The sequence below is a fragment of the Syngnathus acus genome, chromosome 13 (genome assembly GCF_901709675.1).
Source record: "Syngnathus acus chromosome 13, fSynAcu1.2, whole genome shotgun sequence".
NCBI classification, from domain to species: Eukaryota; Metazoa; Chordata; class Actinopteri; order Syngnathiformes; family Syngnathidae; genus Syngnathus; species Syngnathus acus.
The window spans coordinates 16,908,236-16,925,730 of NC_051098.1; the positions used below are offsets into that span (position 1 = coordinate 16,908,236).

The window sequence follows — 17,495 nt, forward strand, 5'->3', positions numbered from 1 at the left end:
GTCACTATGTTTTGTCGCTTATGCTGTATATAAGACGAGGCATTCCTACATGTAGTTGGGTTGATAGAATGTTGCCAGGAAAATGGCCCTCTGAAAGAAACTGACTACAATGCGGCCCGCTACAAGTTTTTCAGGCCGGTTCTCTTTGCACGCCTTGACTGCATCTGAAATTGAGCCGCTGAAGGGACCGTGTCAGCTGTGAGCACCTGCGCCGCACCCGTTGTGCAAAAGTGCATCGATTTCGAATTGTAGCCTGAGCCGGCCGGGATCCCTGTCGTGTTGTTATTTGCGTGAAGCCGCGTTCGTGCGTCCTCATGTTGTGGCAGCCAGCAGCGCTCAGCTGCGCTAAATGCGGCGCGGGCTAATCCCCTAAGACGAGCGTTGACCGCCGCTGCCGCCGCGCCGCGCCTTGCCTCATTAGCAAAGTCAAAGTCGCACCGAGACCTCGTCTGCGTTGTCAAGCTCTCGTGAGGGACCCGCCCTCGCCTTCCTCGGTGAGTCTCGACCCATGACGTCCAAATGCCCTGCGGATGTGTGCTCGTCTTGGGGTTTGGGTTTGCTGCGCTAACAAAGCTCTTGCGTGCTGCGTTGGTCAGGCAACTGGGAACCGAGGAGGGGGAGGCATACCCTCCTCGTTGCGTCTTGCTGTTGCATAAGAAGCTTTGCGAAGGTCAGCGCTCGCTCGCTCGCTCGCTCGTCTTTTGAAGCGGCAGCAAGCCACAAGCGCACACGTTTAATTGACATTTGTCTGCATAAGCGTTTCGAAACAAGCCGATAATAAACGTCGTCAATTCAAAGAGGGTTCCAAATTATGACTTGGCTTTGGGCCCCGGGTCAAGGTTTCATAGCAGGGCTTGGAGCCTTCTTCTGCCTATTGTTTCTTTGCAATTTGCAGTCTTGTTCCCGTCAGCCGAGTAGCATGCGACCCACGTGAGCGCCCGGTCCAGTCCGAACCCAGTCCAGTCCAGAGGCCATGATGAGCGCGACGACTCCCAGCGACGACCCGGACGCCGAGCACGGCGGCGAGCTGGCCGACATGCTGGCGGCCATGAGCGTCAAGGCGGCGCCCGACGCCCCCCGCCGAGCCCGCCTCTCCGACAGGAAGTTGTCGCTGCAGGAGCGCGGCGGGCGCGTGGTCAGGCAGCCCACCGTCGAGACCAAGAGGGTGTCCATCACGGACGCGCAGGTAGCTCCAGTTGCTTTCGTTGACCTTTTCATTGACCTGCACTCCAATTCAATCAGAAAGATGAAAAGTCAAGTGACTTGAATGGAATTAGGATGCTTAAAGGCATTTCAGCAAAGGCCTGCACTTTGCATGATTCCAAATCCTGAAGCCAATATTTTCCTTGTCAGCTTCAAATATTTTTGGACGAGATGGCAGTGCACTTCTCAAGGCAACAAACATTTTCGGTTCGACGAATATGGAGTGTAAAAAAAATAGCAGTCGAATGATTGCCGTGGACAGTTTTTCGAAATTCCAAAGTCCATTGTTTTGCCTTCCAGGACTTTGTGCAGCTCAACCAGTACAAGCTGAAGAAGGAGATTGGCAAGGTGGGAAGTGGCATTTGTTTGTTGCTGAGTCAGCCAGCCAGCCAGCAGGAGCACTTGCCATTGACGCGCTGCTTGTCGCACACTCACTCCAGGGTTCGTACGGCGTCGTCAAACTGGCTTACAACCAAGACTCGGAGCGCTATTACGTAAGCCGAGGCCTCTCTCTGTCTACAAACGTGTGCTTTTTGCTCGTCTAGCTTTCCTATTTGTCCTTCTGCAGGCCATGAAGGTTGTTTCGAAGAAGAGGCTCATGAAGCAGTTTGGTTTTCTGCGTGAGTCATCAATGTAGAATGCATTCTTTGAGGGCGTTAGTGGAGTAGTGACTTTGAAAACAAGTCGTTAAGTGCAGGTTTCGGTGTTGCGAGTCGTAAGCGGCGTTGCGCGTGCTGACATTTGCCGTGCGTCGGGGTCACTTGAGGTCGCGCCACGCCGGCCCAGCGCGAGGCCTTCCCCAAAGCCTCCATGCCGCTGGAGAAGATCTACCGGGAGATCGCCATCCTCAAGAAGCTGCACCACCATAACGTGGTCAAGCTGGTGGAGGTTGGTCCCACGCAAAAAAACAACTTGATAGCGGATGATGATTGCACCTAGCGCAGAGGAGGATCTTTTCTGACCGCTGCTCCTTCTTGCAGGTCCTGGACGATCCCGAAGAAGACGGCCTTCACATGGGTACCGCCCCGTTTCTACGTGTGGCGGCGCTTTAGAGCCTCACTCACTCACTCACTCACTCACTCACTCACTCACTCACTCACTCACTCACTCACTCACTCACTCACTCACTCACTCACTCACTCACTCACTCACGACTTGTCCTTTCTTCTTTTCCTGGGGAGCTTTCGAGCTGATGACCAAAGGGTACGTCTGTTCCCACCCCGGCCCGCCGCTTCCATGTGGCTGCTGACGCTCTGTTTGTTTTGGGGGCAGGCCGGTGATGGAGGTGCCCACGGACGAGCCGCTGACGGAGGAGCGAGCTCGCTTTTACTTCCGAGACCTGGTGCTGGGCATCGAGTATCGTACGTCCGACAACATTTCCTTTCTGTCTTTTATTTGAATTGGGCTTCAGCGGCCACATAAAAAGACATCAAATGCGGCTTTTTGCTTCATTCACATTGTAATGTTTGAATTTGCGTGCGTGGCCAGTGCACTACCACAAAATCATCCACCGGGACATCAAACCGTCCAACCTGCTGCTGGGCGACGACGGCCACGTCAAGATCGCCGACTTTGGCGTGAGCAACGAGTTTGAGGGGGCCGACGCCATGCTGTCCGGCACGGCCGGCACGCCGGCCTTCATGGCGCCCGAGACCATGGAGGATCACTGGTCGGAGTTCAGCGGCAAGGTCGGGCCCGCCCTCAAAAGCGCACGCTGGCCGCAACGGCGCCGTTCATTGCGCGCGTGTTGCTGGCAGGCGCTGGACGTGTGGGCCATGGGGGTGACGCTCTTCTGCTTCGTCTACGGGAAGGTACGCCTGCGACTCGGTTCGTAGATGTCCAACAGCATCCATCTGCCAGCGTGACCGACGTTGCGTGTGCTCCGCTCCGCCCCGCCCCGCCCCACCCCGCCCCACCAGTGTCCTTTCTATGACGAATACGTGGTCTCCCTGTACAACAAGATCAAGAACAAAGCTGTGGAATTTCCAACCACGTGAGTCAAGAATTGGGATCTGAACAATGTCAAGCGGCGTCAATGTTGCCTTGACTGTGCTTTTCGTTTTGCGCAGGCCTCAGACAAGCGAGCAGCTCAAGCATCTGGTTGGCAGCATGTTGGACAAGAAGCCGCAGAGCAGAATCACGCTCCCCGACATCAAAGTGAGTCCCGGTCGCCGCTCGGCTCCAGGGCGGACGACTCACGCGTGCGCATCCGTCCGCAGCTGCACCCGTGGGTGACGGAGTGCGGCGCCCGCCCGCTCCCCCGGGAGGAGGATCACTGCACGGCGGTGGAGGTCAGCGCCGAAGAGGTTGAGAACAGCGTCACTCTGGTTTCCAGCCTCTCCACGGTGGTGAGTCGCGCTGGCGTCTCCCGTGGCCAAAACCAACAAACGGATCGGATTCGGCCGGCCATCGGGTTTTGCGTTTGGGCCGCATCTGCTCTTCTCAGATGCTGGCGCGCCGCTCGTCTCTTTGCCATTCCTTTCTCTGATCACTGAGGTCATCCGACTCGGCAGATCCTGGTCAAGTCCATGCTCCGCAAGCGCTCCTTCAGCAACCCTTTTGAGTGTCAGGCCAGACGGGCCGAGAGGTCCATGTCGGCTCCCGGTGGGCTCCTCACGTGAGTCGGGAGGAAAACGGACCTCCTCTTGCTGAGTCGGTAGCCGACGAGCTTTGCGGGTCGCGTGAAGGCCGTGTGTTTCTTGCAGTGGTTCTTGGGGTCTTTTGGGCTCGTCAGCTCTGCTCCATCCGTCTTTGAGGTAATTAATGGCCTCCCTCTCCTTTTCTTCTGCTGCCTTTTGTCTTGAGTCGCAATTTTCCTCGACCCGTTTTTCCCTCGCTGCAACTTTTCAACCTCATCCCCGATTTTCCTTTTCCCGGCCAGTCCGAGTTTTGGTCCCCAGCACTTGTTCCGCTTTTTGTAGGTAGTTCCCAGCTTCTTCGGGTCACCATGCTGCCTTGTCTGCACGCCCCCAACTTCATATTTTCATCGTTTTAGCAACCTCACCAGTTAGTTCTTCCCCCTCCTTGCCCTTTGATTGTCATTCTCAACTTCTTCTCATCTTTTGTGGCCAAATCCAAAATACCGGCAGGAACAGCGAAGGCAGCCGCGACGGCGAGTTGGAGGACTTGTACGAAGACGAAGCGTTCACGGAGTCCGCGGACGCCGACCAAACCTGAGCTGGCTTCCGGACCATTCTTCTTGTCTCGCTTCTTTTTCTTTTTCTGTGTTGCCATGGTTACGGTCGTAGCTCAGGAGTTTAGTGACACGGGCCGCGCATTAGAATCGACCGCATTGGCGAGGCAAAAAATATTTGTTTACATTTTCCTACGAGAATAAAAGCTGTCCGACAGATGGGAGCTCGTCTGTTTCTAGTCTTGAACACAGGATGGCGCTGTTGCCATCATTTCTCAAGAGAATTCATGTGCACCATGCATCATCGGACTACGGAACAGATGACGAGTGCGAGTACTTGGGCCACCTGTGGTGTGTGCGTGAGTGAATCTCTCTTCATCCGTTCGCTATCAATGCTCTGAACATGCCCCAAACTTTGCCCTGAGTCATATTGTGTTCTGCTGCTGCTGCAAGATTTCTGTGGAAACGGTTGCCATGCAACAGCACGAAAAGTACCTCGGCGGCTGGCTCGTTTTTTCGCTCTCGCAGAAGCACCTCAGTCATCCGCTTTTCATCGAGTTTGAGCTGCGCCCTTCTTTTTTGGACGTCAACAAATTCAAAAGGTTTCTCTCTCGCTGTCTCTGTTAACATTTCGCCTCCAAGGTCGTTGCAAATCCGTTCAAGTGTTTTGCTGCCCTGCAAGAATCATGGCCTTCCTATTCCTTTTTCCAAATCAAGCCGCGTGACACCTTTGTAGCCGTGAATCCTTGGTTTTTGGGAGATTTCCAAAGAAGTTGTTTTCACACGGGCCGATCCGAGTCGGTCGGAATAAAATCACCATCGGAACCAATGCGCCCTTGCCAACGTTGCCACCGCGGCCTCAAGGCCCGCTCCAGCCTGAGATAGCTCTGAGCAAATCCTCGCTCCCTAGCTCCCTCGCCACGCCAGCCACCCGCTCGGGACGCTTTCCTGTGTTGTGCCGCCACCGCTCGATATCAATAATGCAGAACGTCCGAGCGAGCGAGCGAGGTCTTTCCAGGTGCCGCATCGTCATAGTTGAAGTGTTTGCCGTATGCAAATGAGGCTCGGAACACAAACGCCGGCCGGCGCTTTGCTCAGTCGTCATCAGCCTTTTTTTATTCTTCATCCTAGCTAAGATTTTTGTGCAACTGCTACATCATGACTCACATTCAAGATCTTTTTTGTCACGTGATGAAAAGAGAGAAAGAAGAGCAAACAAATCCCATTCCATGTGGTCCAAACGTCTTTGTCATGGCGCAGAAATAATCCAAGACGGGAGATTAGTGCTGCCGTGGTCATCTTTTTCTTTCCCCCCTCTCCATTGTGAGAGCACACGTGAAGTTCTAGCATCCCTTTTTTTCCCCCTTTATTTTGATCTCGAAAACAACGCTTCCTTTTTTTTTTCTTTTTTTTTTTTTTTAAATCACCAGTATAGAAAATAATCACTTAAAAACAAAAAAAAGTTTGACAGGAGGCTGCATTTTTCATATAAATACTTAACGTCCACAGTAAACAGGAAGTGAATCAAGTCAAGCGAGCGTATAGAAATACATCAACAGCATGCACAAGATTGAATAGGATTATTCTTATTATGCTCATCGTTGTACACTGAAGTATCGTATCGTAGCAGAAGGCGAGTGCGGGTCATCCAATCAAACCAAAAAGCTGCTTTGCTATCACATTTCTTTGATTTTTTTTTTGATTTTTATTTGCTGCAAAAAGAATGCATGACAAACTCAGTCAATGATGACTTTTTGTTGCAAGTTTGGGCCAATGCACGGACGGCTTGGTTGTTGACTATTTCGGGCTGGGGCTACTTACTGAATGTGACGATTAGGTTTGGGCTCTGATTTCTTCCTGAAATTGACGAGTACGAATGAAATCTGGGCAGACTGGTGTGTGATTTATACTCTCCACAAATGAAATAGCAGAATAGTTTGGATCGATTGATTCGTGTGGATTTTCCCAGGGTTGGAGTTTTGTAACAGGGAATAACGACTTGCTTTCCCCACCCACATGTTTGGGGTGGGATTATTTCCTGGAGTGGACCAGCGTAATGATTTCTTTTCACACAAGAGTGCAAGTGAGGTCACTTTTGCTTTGAAACTGGCAAGTGTTGCAAATCGGGAACTCCTCGTCCTCTGTTGTTCTTTTCTGGAAAGGCGCAAAAATAAAGGACGGCGGCGGCGGCTGCGCGAGCGGGCAAAAAGCGGCCGCCAAAGTCCAGCGGCCTGCCTCTCTCTCTCTCTCTCTCTCTCTCTTTCAGCCCGCCGCCATGGCGGTGGGTCACGGCGGTGGCCTTCGGCCTCGGCGGGCGCTTTAGTTGTTGCCCTCGCCGCCCTCGTCGTCCTGCTGGTCGCTGGTCCACAGAGTCAAGTTGTCGCGCAGCAGCTGCATGATGAGGGTGGAGTCTTTGTAGGAGTCCTCGTTGAGGGTGTCCAGCTCGGCGATGGCGTCGTCGAAGGCCGTCTTGGCCAGCTGGCAGGCCCGCTCGGGCGCGTTCTGGATCTCGTAGTAGAAGACGGAGTAGTTGAGGGCCAGGCCCAGGCGGATGGGGTGCGTGGGCTGCATGTGCTCCTTGCTGATCTGGTGCGCCTGGTCGTAGGCCTTCTCCGACGACTCCACCACGGCGGCGCGCTTGTCGCCCGCCGCCACTTCGGCCAGGTAGCGGAAGTAGTCGCCCTTCATCTTCAGGTAGAAGACTTTGCTCTCGTGCTGCGCGTCGCCGCAGTTCTTGACCAGGAAGTCGTCCAGCAGGCGGAGCACGTCCTGGCACACGGCCTCCAACTCCTTCTCGATCTTCTCGCGGTAGACGCGCACCATCTCGATCTTCTTCTCGTTGCCGTCGGCCGACGTCTTCTGCTCGATGCTGGAGATGACGCGCCAGGACGAGCGCCGGGCGCCCACCACGTTCTTGTAGGCCACCGACAGCAGGTTGCGCTCTTCGTTGGACAGCGCCTCGTTCAGCTCCGTGACCTGAGGAGGAAAGGGCAGCCCGCTTTAGCCCGCTCGCTCGCCCCCTCCCGACCGGAAGCCGACTGAGCGCTGCGGGCAGCTGCGCTCGCTGTAAAAGAAAACCCCGCCTGCCCGCCCACGCTGACCTTTGGCCGTTCTAAAATGGACTTCTTGCGCTTCTTTTTTGTTTGAAAAGCGTCATCATTTGTTAAGCCACCAGAGTGCCACAGATGGCCCACCTGGCCGCTGGCTTTCATTTGAACGGAGCCATTGGGTGGGCTGGAACGGCCGCCGTGCCGTGGCGTGGCGTGCCGTGCCGTGCCGTGGCGTGGCGTGGCGTGGCGTGCGTCTGTCTTGTCACTGCCTGCCTAAAACTTGTCTCACGTTCTTTCCTGTTTGAAGCGACCCCTCCCTTTGCTATCTTCAGACACTCTCGTCCTATTTTTAGGACTCTAAATGTTCTGGAAGTAACTGGCAATGCTCCTTCCAGTGGCACGCTCATTTGATTCCAATGAAATGATGAGTCAAGTGCGACTGAGCGTCCGTCCGCCACCCCGGCCGGGAATTCCCTTTCATCGGCCGGTGAGAATATTCCATTTGTCCCGTTATGCATTTCAACACCCTCGTCAATCGGAGCCCGTGAGTGCAATCTGTCGTCGTCACGCTTGCTGAAGTGACACGGCACATCTTATGGTGACATACTGCAATATGTGCAATATGACAAAAGAATATTCCAGAAGGCTTCTTCTTCTCCACTGCCACCTACGTGCGCCTGCAGCCAAAAAGCCGCAGCCTCCTCCTCGCTCATGCTTGCAGAAGAGCTTTTGGATCTGAAAATGTTCATTTTAAGAGAAAAGGGGGGGGGGGGGCAGGTCTTGCAGGAGCAAGCTCACGCGCCCGGCATCGAGGAGGCACTCTTTTGGGGGTGACTTTAAACGGAACCCCATTGGAGGTGTGGAATGATCATTTTCATTGAATCGATTGGTTTGACAAAAAGAAAGAAAAGAAAAGAAAAGAAGCTCGGGAAAAGGACCGTGCGCTAGGTGATGCTGGCGTGCTTGGAAAGGCACCGCCCAAACGGAGCCGGTGCATCACCAAATGCTGACAATATTACAAAAGAAAAGGAAAATTGCACAATATGACGCGACAAAGAGAGTGGCTTTTGCATCCGTCCTCTGTTCATGACAATAGGAAAGGATGGCAACCATACCGCCTTGGCAACGAGCGTCACCGATTCGGGTCGGGTGCACGATTGATTTCAAGGCACTCACCGATTTCATGGCGGCCGCCATGTCGTCATACCGCTCAGCCTGCTCGGCCAGCCTGGCTTTCTGCACCAGCTGCTCGCGGTCGACCATCTTTGGACTGACGGACAGGACAGGCTTGATGAGTCCACGAGTCGGACTTTTAGGAGGTACCGCGCTGCACTGCTCAGCTCAGCTCAGCTCTTTGGGGGAGAGGGAGGGGACCGTTAAAGCGCGGCGCCGCTTGCCTGGAGATTTTGCTGGGCTGTGATTTAAAGAGCTCGAGGTTTTATATTCTTTTTTTTTTTTTTTAGCCTAACCCTACAGTTAAATTCGCAATGCGGTGAAAATTCGACGGCAAGTGAATGCTGCAGCTGCTGTCTGCTCGCTCGTTCGCTCGCTCACCCTCGCTTGCGTCATCCCGCAGCACAAGAGTGAGTGACCGGGTGGCCGTGCCAATGATGTCATGGTAGCGGCCGCTTGGCCCCGAAGCATTGTGGGTAATGTAGTTGAGCGGCTCAACTGGGGTCATGAAAGATGGATGGCTGGACGTGAGTGGGTGGGTCGCTACGTTCATGCTGGACATTGCCACCGTGTGGTCAACTTGAGGAATGCACAAAAAAACTCATTGTAATGATGTAGTGTGCAGTATTGCTTCAAGAAATATCATGTGCGTATTTGATATTAATAAGAGAGTGGCACACACGCGCGCGCGCGCGCGCACAAGGGCTTATTTGGCCTTAAGCTGAGTTTGTGTCGGGTCATAAGGGGAAGTGAAGTGGGTCAAGTCGTGACGGGGCGAGGAGCCAAGTCTGACCAAGAACACACGTCATGGATAAATGGCTGAAGCAGCGTGTGGCTCATCGGCCAAACTGGGAGAACCACCATACCACCGTTGGCCATCGCAAAGTCGCTCCGTGCTTTGAAGAGCTGTATCTGCTGAATGCAGTTCCTCGTCCTTGCAAAGAAGAAACCAGCAGGACAACAGGGTTAGCAATTGTATGTTGGGAGCTTAAGATCAGGGGATGCTTTGAGAATAGTTGTCAATTTTTGTCTATGTGAAGCCCTTTGAGACTGCTTGTGATTTAGGGCTAGACAAATCAACTTGACTTGACTTGACTTGACTTGACTTGACTTGTCAGCGGGGGACCTCGCTTGCTGCCTCGTGCGCTGCTGCTGCTGCTTCTTCTTCTGCAATTTGTCCCCTTTTCAAGACACACTCCTCCCTCTTGCTGTGTTGACAGAGCGAGAAGCGTTGTCGTGTGTGCACCTTGCGGATGAGGGCGCGCAAAGAGGATTAGCGTAGCCACCCGTCGCTTAGCCCAGTTAGCGCAGGTGTCCCATCTGCGGTCGGCACCGTCTCCCCATGGACTACGGAGTGGAGCTGGACGTGCTCATCTACCCCGACGAGGTGCGGGCGGCCACCCCCGAGGACCTCCGCCAGTGGGAGCTGGAGACGGCCAGCCAGAGGTCGGCGCCGCCCGCCGAGCCCCGACTCTTTGTGGCGCTCTACCCGTACAACCCCGCCGCCATGTCGCCCAACCCGGACACGGCGGCCGAGGAGCTGCCCTTTGTGCCTGGCCAGATCATCAAGGTGATGGCGAGGAGTTTCTAGTCCCGTTTGCGTGGAGTTGCTGAGATGTTCCTTGTGCGCGTCAGGTGTTTGGAGACAAGGACTCGGACGGCTTCTATCGCGGCGAATCGGGCGGCCTATGGGGTTACGTCGCCGGCAACCTGGTGGCCGAAGTCCCCGTGGATGACCGCTACCTCAAACATTTGCTCATGCGCCAGGGCTTCATGCCTGTGGACCAAACAGGTGACCATTTCTCTCTCTCGTATGAGTCCGGTTCAGCTCAGTCTCGTGTTGCTCATTTCTTACGCTGTCAATTCATTTCTTCGATCATTTGTTGAAAGGGTTGTTGGTTAGGTCGTTTTGCAAGGTCACGCGCGCGCAACTCTGTCTTTTTGTTTGTCCATTCCCCATTTTTTGATCCAAACAGGAATGTCTTTGAGTCCCGACCTGACGGACGCTTCGGCTGTGGCAGAAGATGCGCTGGTACGTCGCATGGTGGCCCTTTTCGACTACGACCCGTGGGAAAGTTCGCCCAACGCCGACAGCGAAGTAAGAAATGGCGACGGGCCTTTTGCTGGTGTAGCCGGGAGGGAGGGAGGGAGCCCCACACGGGGATCATTTGAGGGCCGAGCTCGCTCAAGGGTTGCTCAAATCCTTTTGGCGCCAAAGGTCACGTGAGCAAGCTAGCGGCGATTTCGGGGCGCTAGAATGCCGTCGGATGCCTACGAGCGCTCGGATGGCGATTTTCTGATTGGCCGTCCGTCCGTCCGTCCGTCTCTGCCGCAGGCCGAACTGGGCTTCCGTTCGGGCGATATCATCTACGTGCTGGGCGACATGGATCCCGACGGCTTCTACTACGTGAGGCGTTTTCGCTCTTCTACTCGATGATTTCTTTCCCGCTCACCGACGTAGTTTCTTTTCAGGGCGACCTGCAAGGACGGCGAGGTTTGGTGCCGTCCAACTTTCTGCAGCCGCTGCCGTGGGATTAGAATCCTAAGCGTCCTAATTCGGTTTGTACTCGTCAATGCAATTATCATGTACGGCTCTGCGGAGATTTGATTGATTTGATACGTTTGAGTAAAAGGACGAAAAATGTCCAGGATTTGTTTCATCTCTTGATGAAGACAGGTAAATGCGTTTTGCTCCACGGTTGTGGATTTGAATCTTTTTTCAAATGTTGCCAAACATGTTGTGCTTTTACAAATAAAGACCATACATTTTATGCACATCTGGTATTTGTAAATGTGCATTTGCTTTATTGTTGGTTTTCTCCAAGCCATGGAGCTAGCACAATGCCACATTTGTTCAATGATGACAAGATACGCTTACTTACCCAAGACAAGCATCGGAATCGTACATAGGGACTGTATTGTTTTGGAACCGTTCTTGCAAAAATAATGACGGAACAGACAAAAAGTCCGTTTTGTGTGATACTTATTTGACTGATTGAAAAAACATCTCGTTTGTTCTCTTTGTATTTGACATGCAACCAATCCATTGCTATTCTTTCACGGAAAGCCACGCTGGGATGTACCAGGAGGGAAGCGAGCGAGCGATGGAGCGAGCGAGTGCATGACTCTGCAGATTAGCTCAGCACCGCCCTTGCTTGCATCATGGCCCGTCTATTTTGCACAATTGGATTATATCCAAAGTGGTCCTCACCTTGTTCTTGTTCCTGTGTATATGTAATGGGCACATGGATGTACACTTCACAGCGGCTCCATCGCATGACCATACAGTAGGCACGCCAGAGAAAGTTTTGGGACGGGCCACTGAGATAATGGGGTTGCACATATGGAGGCCCAAAACTGCCCAAATCCAAAATAGATCAAAGTGAAAAATAAAATAGACATGAAAACATTTATATCATTGAAGAAAAAAAAAAAGTATTTCTATATTTAAGTTTGCATTTATTTTTCACTCTTCTTTTGCTCTATTTTTAATTGTCACATCTGTTTTATTTTTACTGCATTCTAAATACTATTTCTGTTTTTATTTCCATATTTCTTGTTGAATTTCCCATTATATTTGTATATTCCTTTTTATTTTCACTTTTCTTTATCTTTGATTGTGGCACTTCTCGTTCCGCAATGCAGAAGGAAATGTTATTCAAATGAGGGGGCGGTCCTAAGTCTGACTATTCTCCTATTGGTTGATTCCGGCAATGAGGAGGATGAGGGGGCGGTCCTAAGTCTGACTATTCTCCTATTGGTTGCTTTCGGCAATGAGCCGGGCGGGCTGGCTGGCTGGCTGGCTGGAGGGAGGGCGCGTCTATCAACAGGCGCTGGCTGGAGTAAACCGTTCAAATAATTACATCCGCCATCCGCCCATCGCTCGCTCTGGGAAGCGAAACGCACCGGTTTGGAAGCAACGGGAGCTTTGACCGGAAGTGTCTTGCCGGAAGTTCCGAACACATTGACATTCGCTCGCCGGAAGTTCCGAACACATTGACATTCGCTCGCTCGCTCTGGAATAAGACTGTGGCGACCTTGCAATCGGCGCAGTGCTTGCTGATAAAAAGGAAGGCAGCGTGTCTCACACGATTGACACCGACTCCGCTTGTCTATTTGTTTGGGGCTTTCCTTCCCAAGTTGTCACCCAAATTGTCAAACGAATGAAGGAAGGATATACGTATGCTTCTCCTTTCCAGGGCCGTTGCGTGCATGGCTTCCTTCGCGCGTCCCCAAGTTCAACTCTTGTGCACGTTCTAAAGTCGTCTCGTCGGTTTCGGCCCAATGCCAGCCCTCCCTCCTTGTTTGTGTCGGCGATGGGTGCAGCTGCGTTGCGCTGCGCTGCAGCTGGAGCGGGCCAGGCGGCACCCATTCGCGCAATCACGCACGCACGCACGCACGCACACGCGACAAGACAAGCCGCTGCCCAAGTTCCCGGGGCGCAACAGGCGAGCGGAGCCCCTTCGTTCCTTCGCGCTTTCGCTCGCTCCCGCCCTTCCTTCGACTGCTGCCCCACCCAAATCCTCCAGACTTTGTTCTTCCGCTTTTTTTTCTCTTCACTTTGCCTGGAAGCAAAGTGCTCGAAAGTGTGCGACGGACGCGGCCGAGCAAGCTCCACCCCACCCATCCACCCACTTCAGGCCGACGAGAGACCGCGAAAACGCGGCGGAGGTGAGCAAGGATGGAGGCCCTGGTGGCGGTGCTCAAGAGGCACACGGGAGCCTCGGTGGTGGTCTTCGCCGTCCTCTTCAGGGTGGTCTACGTGCTCTTGGAGAAGATTCCCCCCCCGAAGGTGGTGCTCCGCGACGAGTTCCGAACGTGGAAGTGGAGAAACCTCTCCGTGTCCATGGTGCACTCGATCCTCACCGGGACGTGGGCTGTCTCCAGGTAGGAGGTCATTTCGTCTGCGTCTGCGTGTTTGTCAACTGCGACCGCTTCCTTCATGCACTCAAGTAAACAAGAACAAGGTAGAAGCCGGCTGGCTGGCTGGCTGGCTGGCTGGCTGGCTGGCTTACAGAGACGATGCCCGCCGGGCCGGCGTCTCCCGTTTGACCCCAAGTGACCGACCCGCAATCTAGAGAGAGCCGGCCAGCCAGCCGGCCAGCCAGCCAGCCCACGAATTGACAACATTGAAGCAACGGGGATCGGTGACAGGAGTCGTGACGGAACGATAGATTGTCGCCGTCACTGCCAATTCTATCTGTCGTTTTCTGACCGTGGCGAGCAAAAGAACGTGGCTGAGAAATCGTCGTTTATAGCAGCGCGCGGGCGGGCACCTCCTTTCATTGCAAGAAATCAAAACCAGAACGCTTTTCAAATCCAAGTGGGAACAAACCGTAGTCAAAGAGAGTATTTGGAAGCCCGGCATTGTGTTTTTCAGATCTGATTTCAATGAATGGGCTTGCTTTCAATGAGCCAAACTTGACTTCTTTTAGGAGGCTGTTGAACAAGGTTGTGTGTGTGCATTTCATGTCGATACATTCTTTTTGGTGTTGTTTTGGACAAGGGTACAAGCCCCCAAAAAGCGAGCAGTCAAAGTATACGAGTCCAACTTGTCACGGAAGAACCGGAAAAACCTGCCCTCGCCGCCGCCCGCGCAAACGAAACTTTGGGTGACTCATTTGCGTTCACATTCCGCTGGATTGACGCTCTTGTGGCTCATTGCCAACAAAGGCCAAACTGCAGAGTCACTCACATCTTGCATGAAGCTGCGTTTTGGTGCTCACTGGAAGAGCTTGTGTGTCTTTTTGCCTCCTGGCAGTGTGTTGCTGTGGCCCGAGACGCTGCGCGACCTCCACGCGTACCACACGCCGCCTTCCTACCTGCTGATCTGCATTTCTACAGGTGGGTCAACTCTGGATAGATGGATAGCCCCCCCCCTTGCACATTTGGGGGTTTGTGCAAATAGTGCGTGAAAATATGGCATCCCAAAGTCAAAACACACATGCAACAAGTGCAGTTATTTCAGGCCAGGGCGCGTCGCCTTCACTTTGTCAGGTGCCGTCAAACACGAGCCAAGGTCCCGCCCCCTCACCTGTTGCCAAGGTCCCACCCCCTCGCCCAAATCACCGTGGCGACCGAAGGACTCCGCTTGTGGCCTCAGTGCGTTTCTGTCTCTCTCGTGCGTCATCACCAAGATGCACGTCCCTCGACAACACTTGCTTGTGTTGTGTGTGTATGTGTGTGTGTGTGTGTCTGCCACGGCGTGCCAGTCATTCCCAGGCACAAAAGGGCCCTCAGTGACTGGAATTGCTGTGGCCGGGGCGCGCTCGGATACAGAGACATGCGCACAACAGGCCACCGTCTGATCTTCGCATTGGCTGGAGATCCGCGCTGGTTTCTAAAGTGCCATGCACGTGTGGCATCCATACATCAATCTTACGATCGGTGGAAAGAGAAACAAGAGCGTTTTTGACTCCGCAAAAGCGGCAGCTGATGCGATGCAAATCTCCTCAACAAATGTGAAGATGCTGATTTTTCAATGCGGTCCCTTGCCAGGGTACTTCATTCAGGACACAGCCGACATCATCCTGACGGGACACGCCAGAGAAGGCTGGGAATTTCTCATCCACCACACGCTTGTAAGGAAACGCACGCACTCACTCACTCATTCACATTTAGGAAGTCGAGGAGAAGGAAACCCCCCAAAAACGGACATACGAGCAGCCAGTGGGCTGCTCATTTCCTTCATACGTCTTTCCCTGGAAAATGAATGGAAATTGCCCACCGAGCGCTCAGAACCTTTTCTTGTTTTGGTCCAATTGGAATCCGCCGGTGCCGTTCTGTTTGCTAGAGGCCGGTGTCAGCAAATCCCTTTTGCTGGCCGGCCGTAGCGAACACCGACCTCCTCCGCCACAAGACGAGCGCTGACCGCAAAGTGGCGCTTGCTGCCCTGGTGATGCCCGCCGTGTGTGTGTGTTTGTGTGTGTGCGCGTCAGGTGATCTGGTGCTTCTTGTACACGCTGTACACGCACCTGTACGTGGCGGCCGCGGTGCTGACGCTCTTCGTGGAGGCGAACAGCGTGACGCTCCACCTGCGGCTTCTCCTGAAGCTGGCGGGCGCCACCTCGGCGCCCGTCTACAGCGTCAACAAGGTGCTCAACGTGTTGACCTTTGTGGTGGCCCGCCTGGCCACGCAGTTCTACCTCACCTGGTACATCGGCTCCAACTACTCCAGGCTGGACAACTCCGCCTTCTTCCTCACAACTCTGATGATTATGAACGTCATGATGCTGGTCTACTTCTGGCGCCTGATCCGCTCCGACTTCCTCCAGCAGGGCGTCGCCAGCGGTCACCCGGTCGGCAACGGCACGCGTGCCTCCAAGAGCTTCCTCGCCAATTGAGAGATAGTGAGAACGGGCTGCCCGTTTGTCTTTTGCCAGCGGCTTTTAAAGACAGGAATGTCTGACCTGTGTTTCCCTTTCAAACACGGCTCGCTCGGGTAAACGTCCGCCCGCAAGCGCTTAAATGCATTTCACACATCCGAGTGGTGCCATAAATCAAGCAGAATCCAAATACTAAAGCGTTTAACAAAGCACGTGGACTCAAATGAGGACGTAAGCACTTGTGAGCTGTTCTGCAGTGCAGTGCAGCCTCTTCAAAGTAACAAAGCATATGGTGGTGTTGCATTTTGTTTGTACAGGAAAAAAAGAACCAAACCCCCCAAAAAGCAGCCCTTTTTACCCTCCGTAACAATAACGTGTCTTTTATGAAGTGACGAGCGTGTGCGTTTGACTCTCGTTGTTACATTGCAAATTAAACGTGTTTGAATGTGTTTGTGGGCTCGGTGGACGCTCACTGGCACTGCTCTCATCATTTGAAGTGCAAGTCATTGAAAGCAATGCTGACTACGGGCAAGGACCCTCACGAGGTTTGGGCTAAACGTCTTGCAAGATAGCGCCGACATTCAAGTTGAAAGATTCGACTTGCGTCTATGTAGTATTTTTTTTATTTTTCATGATTTTTTTCAATGATATCATAAAAAAGAATCCTAAAGAATAAAATCATATCATGTATATGATATATTTGAGTCGAGCACGTCACATAGGCAGCCGCTCTCTTTTTTACCATTTCTGGTGTTGCTACGCCCTCTCGTGGTGATTATTAGTAGGAACGAAGTTTGCCGTCCAAAGGTAACTTTTGTGTTGGTCAACACGCACGCACGCACGAAGGAAGGAAGGACGGACGGAGGAGGAGAGGAGTCTTACGACGACGATGATTTCGCCCCTTGGTTCGTGTGCTTTTCCTTCCATCATTTGTCTTGACAAATGTTTGCCTTGTTTGTAAGTGTAGCTGAAGAACGTGCAAGCAAGCGAACGATCTCCTCCCTCCCTCCCTCCCAGCTTAAGGCACAAACAAACGCACGCATTGTCTGCCTTTTCGATCGCAGCAACAGCAGCTTTTGCTTTGTTTGCTCTGCACATGCGCTGCTTTTTGTGTGTGGTGTTGTTGTTGCTGTTGCTGCAACGCTTGCGAGGAGTTTGCCGGACAAAAGTTCCTCCCCTTTTGCCTTGGAGAGTGAGTGCCCAACAAAAATGGCTAAAATGACGAAGAAAGACTTGATTGTCTTCTACTCTGTCCTTGTGTGGGATGCGAGCGAGCGAGCGACACGAGGCAGGCAGGCATCTCCAGACATTTGAGCTGAAAAGATGCAAGCAAGTCTGGGGCAAGCATGTGAGAGAGAGAGAGTCAGCTGATTAACCCGATTGGCAGGAGAAAGTAATACCCTAAATCTCTTGGGAGAATGTGACCTTGCCAGCCAGAATTGCCGGGTCGGGTCGGGTCAGAGTCCGCAACAAAGGAGCCCACAAAGAGCCCACATGCGCATGCCTGACCGCAAGAATTTGATGACCACAAGCATGTCCACATTTGTCCACATTTGTCCTTGGGGTCAGTCGATCAACAGAGCCAAGCAAAAAGAAAAGAGCAGAGCAGAG

The 17,495-nt window shown here is 53.1% G+C and overlaps 4 protein-coding genes and 1 long non-coding RNA gene across 11 annotated transcripts; 3 read left to right on the plus strand and 2 right to left on the minus strand.

Annotated features, from left to right (window-relative positions):
• The first annotated feature begins 245 nt into the window (after window positions 1-245).
• camkk1b (calcium/calmodulin-dependent protein kinase kinase 1, alpha b) lies at window positions 246-13,562 on the plus strand. 5 transcript variants are annotated; one of them, XM_037268048.1, is made up of 16 exons: window positions 246-1,186; window positions 1,504-1,551; window positions 1,644-1,697; window positions 1,772-1,823; window positions 1,970-2,091; window positions 2,184-2,220; window positions 2,385-2,406; window positions 2,476-2,564; window positions 2,692-2,891; window positions 2,961-3,014; window positions 3,123-3,196; window positions 3,273-3,360; window positions 3,423-3,551; window positions 3,717-3,820; window positions 4,293-4,387; window positions 13,536-13,562. In XM_037268048.1, the coding sequence occupies exons 1-15, from the start codon at window positions 974-976 to the stop codon at window positions 4,378-4,380; spliced, it is 1,374 nt and encodes a 457-aa protein (XP_037123943.1). In that variant the 5' UTR covers window positions 246-973; the 3' UTR covers window positions 4,381-4,387; window positions 13,536-13,562. The 5 variants fall into 5 exon arrangements, with proteins under 5 accessions (XP_037123943.1, XP_037123944.1, XP_037123946.1 ...); XM_037268049.1 differs by lacking the exon at window positions 13,536-13,562 and having other exon boundaries at window positions 246-494; window positions 896-1,186; window positions 4,293-4,555; XM_037268051.1 differs by lacking the exons at window positions 3,717-3,820; window positions 4,293-4,387; window positions 13,536-13,562 and adding exons at window positions 7,740-7,839; window positions 10,862-10,876.
• On the minus strand, window positions 4,408-6,338 carry LOC119132636. The gene is made up of 2 exons (XR_005099920.1): window positions 4,871-6,338; window positions 4,408-4,839 (listed from the first exon to the last, which is right to left on the minus strand). It is a non-coding gene; the product is annotated as an uncharacterized LOC119132636 (long non-coding RNA).
• Window positions 6,368-8,697, minus strand: ywhag2 (3-monooxygenase/tryptophan 5-monooxygenase activation protein, gamma polypeptide 2). 3 transcript variants are annotated; one of them, XM_037268059.1, is made up of 2 exons: window positions 8,563-8,697; window positions 6,368-7,312 (listed from the first exon to the last, which is right to left on the minus strand). In XM_037268059.1, exons 1-2 carry the CDS (start codon window positions 8,647-8,649, stop codon window positions 6,656-6,658), a joined length of 744 nt encoding a protein of 247 aa, XP_037123954.1. In that variant the 5' UTR covers window positions 8,650-8,697; the 3' UTR covers window positions 6,368-6,655. The 3 variants fall into 3 exon arrangements, with proteins under 3 accessions (XP_037123954.1, XP_037123955.1, XP_037123953.1); XM_037268060.1 differs by lacking the exon at window positions 8,563-8,697 and adding an exon at window positions 7,531-7,675; XM_037268058.1 differs by lacking the exon at window positions 8,563-8,697 and adding an exon at window positions 7,438-7,563.
• si:ch211-105f12.2 (RIMS-binding protein 2-like) lies at window positions 9,872-11,336 on the plus strand. Its single transcript, XM_037268062.1, has 5 exons — window positions 9,872-10,129; window positions 10,195-10,351; window positions 10,536-10,657; window positions 10,895-10,966; window positions 11,032-11,336. The coding sequence occupies exons 1-5, from the start codon at window positions 9,902-9,904 to the stop codon at window positions 11,095-11,097; spliced, it is 645 nt and encodes a 214-aa protein (XP_037123957.1). The 5' UTR covers window positions 9,872-9,901; the 3' UTR covers window positions 11,098-11,336.
• tlcd1 (TLC domain containing 1) lies at window positions 12,893-16,333 on the plus strand. The gene is made up of 4 exons (XM_037268057.1): window positions 12,893-13,446; window positions 14,321-14,403; window positions 15,058-15,140; window positions 15,498-16,333. The coding sequence occupies exons 1-4, from the start codon at window positions 13,241-13,243 to the stop codon at window positions 15,900-15,902; spliced, it is 777 nt and encodes a 258-aa protein (XP_037123952.1). The 5' UTR covers window positions 12,893-13,240; the 3' UTR covers window positions 15,903-16,333.
• Window positions 16,334-17,495: the final 1,162 nt, after the last annotated feature.